General features: G+C 38.7%; 1 protein-coding gene across 1 annotated transcript; it reads left to right on the top strand.

Moving 5' to 3' along the window:
• LOC104706932 lies at positions 3,634 to 4,145 on the top strand. The gene has a single exon (XM_010423174.1). It carries the CDS (start codon positions 3,670 to 3,672, stop codon positions 4,132 to 4,134), a length of 465 nt encoding a protein of 154 aa, XP_010421476.1. The 5' UTR covers positions 3,634 to 3,669; the 3' UTR covers positions 4,135 to 4,145.

The raw sequence follows: 4,156 nt of genomic DNA, 5'->3' as shown, positions 1-4,156 counted from the left end.
TACTAGAACCAAGATCACAAAGAGAATGAGGAAACCTTCCTGTGGAGATAGAGCAATCTAACACAAAACTTCCAGGATCTGGTAACTTCTCTGCAAATCTACTCTGAATCACTGCACTTACTTTCTCAGATATAACCTCTTTCTCTTTCCTCTCTTTCTTTCTCTGTGGAGGCTGATTCAACAGAATTGAGCTGACATCCTTGGTTAGCAAAGCTCCTTCCTCAGGACTCAAACCATTGGTGACCATCCTCTTCACATACCGCTTATTCCCAGGAGAAAACTTCACTGCATCAATCAAAGGCATCTCAATCATTACCTTTTCCATCATAGCCTTGCATCTAGCTTCCTCAAGCTCCTGCTTAGACCTCCTAGGCTTAGGAAAAGGAATCTTAGGCTTATAAGCTTGCTCTGAAGCAGATGGTTGAACTCGAAGAGAAATGAGAGTGGTGCGTGGAGGGTGTCGATCGACAATGGTGGTGCATCGATTGACGCTAAATGGTGGTTGCATCGATCGATGCACCTGTGCATCAGTCGATGTTGGTTCCACTACCGTATCATCGTCTTTGTTCTTCAGCAAAATGGCATTACAAGCATGCTTGGGGTTCGACTCTGTTATTCTAGAAAGAAGTTCCTCTTGTCTTTTAACAGACCCAGCAGTCTGATTCACTTGATTCTCCAGCTTCTTGACATGAGTGTTTAATGCATAAAACTTTCCAGTCAGCTCAGTGTATACAGAATCAATCTTTCCATTGAAGTCCACTGTTAACTTCTGTTGACCTTTCAAAATCTGTCCAATCATTGATTCCATCTTTCTCTCTGAATTGGGTGGAGGGAGGGGTTGGTAAGAAGAAGAACCATAGTTCCTAGTGAAGTTGCTGTTTGGATTTCCTGTGAAGGAATTCTTCTGACCAAATCTCCGACTTTGATACCCAGCTCCATACACGTAGTTGACATCTTCTTCTATAATCTCTGGCTTTGGCTCAAAAGTCTCAACATCTTCAGCAAAATGGACAGACTTCTTTCCCATAAGAAGATTGTGCAATGTATCCAACTTAACAAACTGATTTGAACCATTGCCTTCATGTGCTCTTTTCCGCATTCTTAGTGTTGTTGCTTGAGGCTAGTCTTTCTATCAACTGTTCAGCTTCATCTGGGTACCTTGTCTTGAAATTCTCATCGCTAGCAGCATCCAAAGCCATCTGATACCTCCAATCAATACCACTGAAGAAGATACTAATCAATTGCACCTCTGAGAACCCATGATGCGGACAGTCTCTCTGGTATGCTTTGAACCTCACCCAAGCAGCTTTGTAAGATTCAGCAGGTCCTTGTCTAAAGGTGGAGAGCTTAATCCTCAGCTCATCAAACATCGCATCATCATAGAAGTAGTTCAAAAATGCCACCTTGATGTCATTCCAGGTCTTCAGAGATCCTAGTTTGAGTTGCCTTAGCCAATGAGAGGCTTCCCCAGCAAGATAGTAGGGGAAGAGCTTGCAATAGAGATAGTCTTCTGTAACTCCACTAGCTTTTATGCTTGTGACTATATCCTCAAAGTGCTCAATATGGTCTAGAGGTTTCTCATGTGGAAGGTTCTGGAATGGTCTTTGGCCGACAAGAGCAAAGTAGGCATGCTTCAACTCAAAATCATTCCTGGGGAATGGAGGAGAGACAATTGCAGAGCGGTTCTCATAGAACAAGTCTGGTCTGTTAAAGTCCGCAAGAGTCTTGACAAGCTCTCCATTATTATCCCGTCTGCCCTGAAGGTTCTGTTGGTCGTTACCATCTAAATCCGCACCATTTGCACCAGCTCAACCACGACGAGTTCTTCCTGAATAACTCATCCTTCAGCATGAATTTTATGGCCTTGCTCGTTGCGCACATTGCCCTCTTGATCCCTCAAAACTCCAGCCTCATCATGTCTCAATATGAGTGTTTTAACCATCTTCACTGACTTGGCTGCTTTTGTGTTTTCACGCTCTAGTTGTCCTAACTCTTGGTTTGTAAGCTTCACAACTGGACCAGTAGGATTTTTCCGGGTGCTAGACTTAGGCATGTACCTGAAATATACAAGAGAAAAGAAATAAAAGCGTGTGAGTAAAATAAGAAAATAAAAATTTAGACAAAACTAAAGACTTTAATCTAATGGTGAATCAAAAGAGTCCCCGGCAACGGCGCCAAAATATGATAAGCTCAAATTGTAATACCCTAATGGTACTAACAGCCTTGCAGTTGTAATACTCTAGGGGTCGAATCCACAGAGACTCTAAATCACACAATAGACTTATTAATCTTTTAATTATGCTAAATCAAAATATTAAATTAAAACAATGCAGAAATAGAATTAAAAAGTGTTGTAAATTCATGGAATTAAAAAGCTAGGCCTAGGGAATTTCTCAGAAAATTACAGAATATTAAATCAATAATTTAATAGGGTTCAAGCACTTAAAAATCAGATCTAGAACTCTAAATCTTATGTAAAATAAATCAACTCTTACTGCAAATATTATCTAAATTTAAAACCAGAAAATCTAAATCTCTTTGTAAAATTCTAGGTTAAAAATCAGTTTTGAAAACAGGTTTAGATTGTTCACAAATTTACTAAATCAAATCTCTTTGCAAGAAGTAATTTTGTTCATCAAAAGGTTTTATCTGGAAAATCAATTATATTCTCATATCAATTTATTTTCCTAAAGTATTAATTCTAGGTGATCAATCAAGAATTAATATGAAAAACAACCTATGATGAAGATCACAGAAGATAATTGAACCCTAAATAAACAGATCTAATAAATCATAAAATCCCTGTGAAAAACTCTGAACCTAACAAGCAAATTACTCAGACATATTTAATGAAGAACAAAACATCTTTTCTGAATAATAAGCAATAGATATCAAGAAGTAAGAAAGAAGTTCAGGAATTCTTCTCTCGAAGGAGTTCAGATCTCTCTTCCAAAAGCTCTCAATATTTCTTCTCTCAAAAAGGTTGCAGAAAATAACTGAGGTCTAAACAATGACCATAAAAATCCTATATATATATTCCTAAAACATGTCCAAGGACTAATGATGCAAATATGGAAAATTTTGGGGCAGTTCTGTAAATCTTCAAAACTTGTGGGAAAACTTTCGATTTGTCTTGTGGACATTGTATCGATCGACACATATGAAGCATCGATCGATGCTTACTCTTGAACTGGTCTCCCAACTTCGTAGCTCAGCCTCAATGCTTGATTACGCTCTAAATCTTCCTATTTAGCTCCATTATGCTCTCATCCATGCTAAATCCTATAAAGATTCCAAAAATACTAAAAAGACTCTATAAATAAGACTTATATCATGGCTAAAAACACCTGAAAACCATGATATATCAACAAGTTAAACCGGATGATTAATGTAAAGCTTTTGGTTTCGAGTTATTACCAAAGATATATCAACAAAGTAATTACAAAAATTGTGGATAATGTTAGAGAATGACTTGTTCATCCTCTTGACAGTTACATGTCTAAAAATAGTAATGAAAATGTGGATGCGAGAATAACTAAATCCTTAAGCCGTTACATGTCTAAAAATAGTGGTTCCTGTACGAACCGCTATCACCGTCCCAAAATCAAAGAAGCAAAATCGAGTGAGCAGAAAAGAAAGAAGAAAGAACATAACAATAATTTTACACGTATGGGAACTAAAAAGATTCCCAAAACCCGCAACGGGAACATTGTTCTTGTACTTATCATCACCATAATGATGGTGACTCACTCCCATGGATTTAAACTAGAGATCTGCAACGAGCTCGAGGGAAGGTACAGGAGACTTGTGTACAAATGCTGGTCCCGCGACAACGATTTTGGGTGGCGACAGAACTGGCCAGATCAGATCAGGGACTGGTCCTTCGCCATGTCGCTATTCCACACCTTCTTCTACTGCCACTTCCATACAGGGTACGGGCGCGTGGATAAGCAGCTAGTAGCGTCGTGGAATATGAAAGAGCAGTGTGGGGACAGGAGCACATGCACTTGGGTTGTTAAGAAGGACGGACTCTACTTGAGACATTGGAAGACCATATATTATAGTAACAAGTATGGTAATGAGAGGTGGAATGAGTATGTTCAACATGATATCCTCAAGAAATCTTGGAGCTAAATTAACAACTTGTCGACGTTGA

Source organism: Camelina sativa, chromosome 8 (assembly GCF_000633955.1).
Source record: "Camelina sativa cultivar DH55 chromosome 8, Cs, whole genome shotgun sequence".
Taxonomy (NCBI): Eukaryota; Viridiplantae; Streptophyta; class Magnoliopsida; order Brassicales; family Brassicaceae; genus Camelina; species Camelina sativa.
The sequence above is the reverse complement of the archived record's forward strand: the minus strand, read 5'-3'. Positions and strand labels throughout refer to the sequence as shown.

Bases quoted from the DNA above. Each gene is read 5' to 3' on its own strand.
- LOC104706932 (XM_010423174.1), top strand. From the start codon at position 3,670: ATGGGAACTAAAAAGATTCCCAAAACCCGCAACGGGAACATTGTTCTT.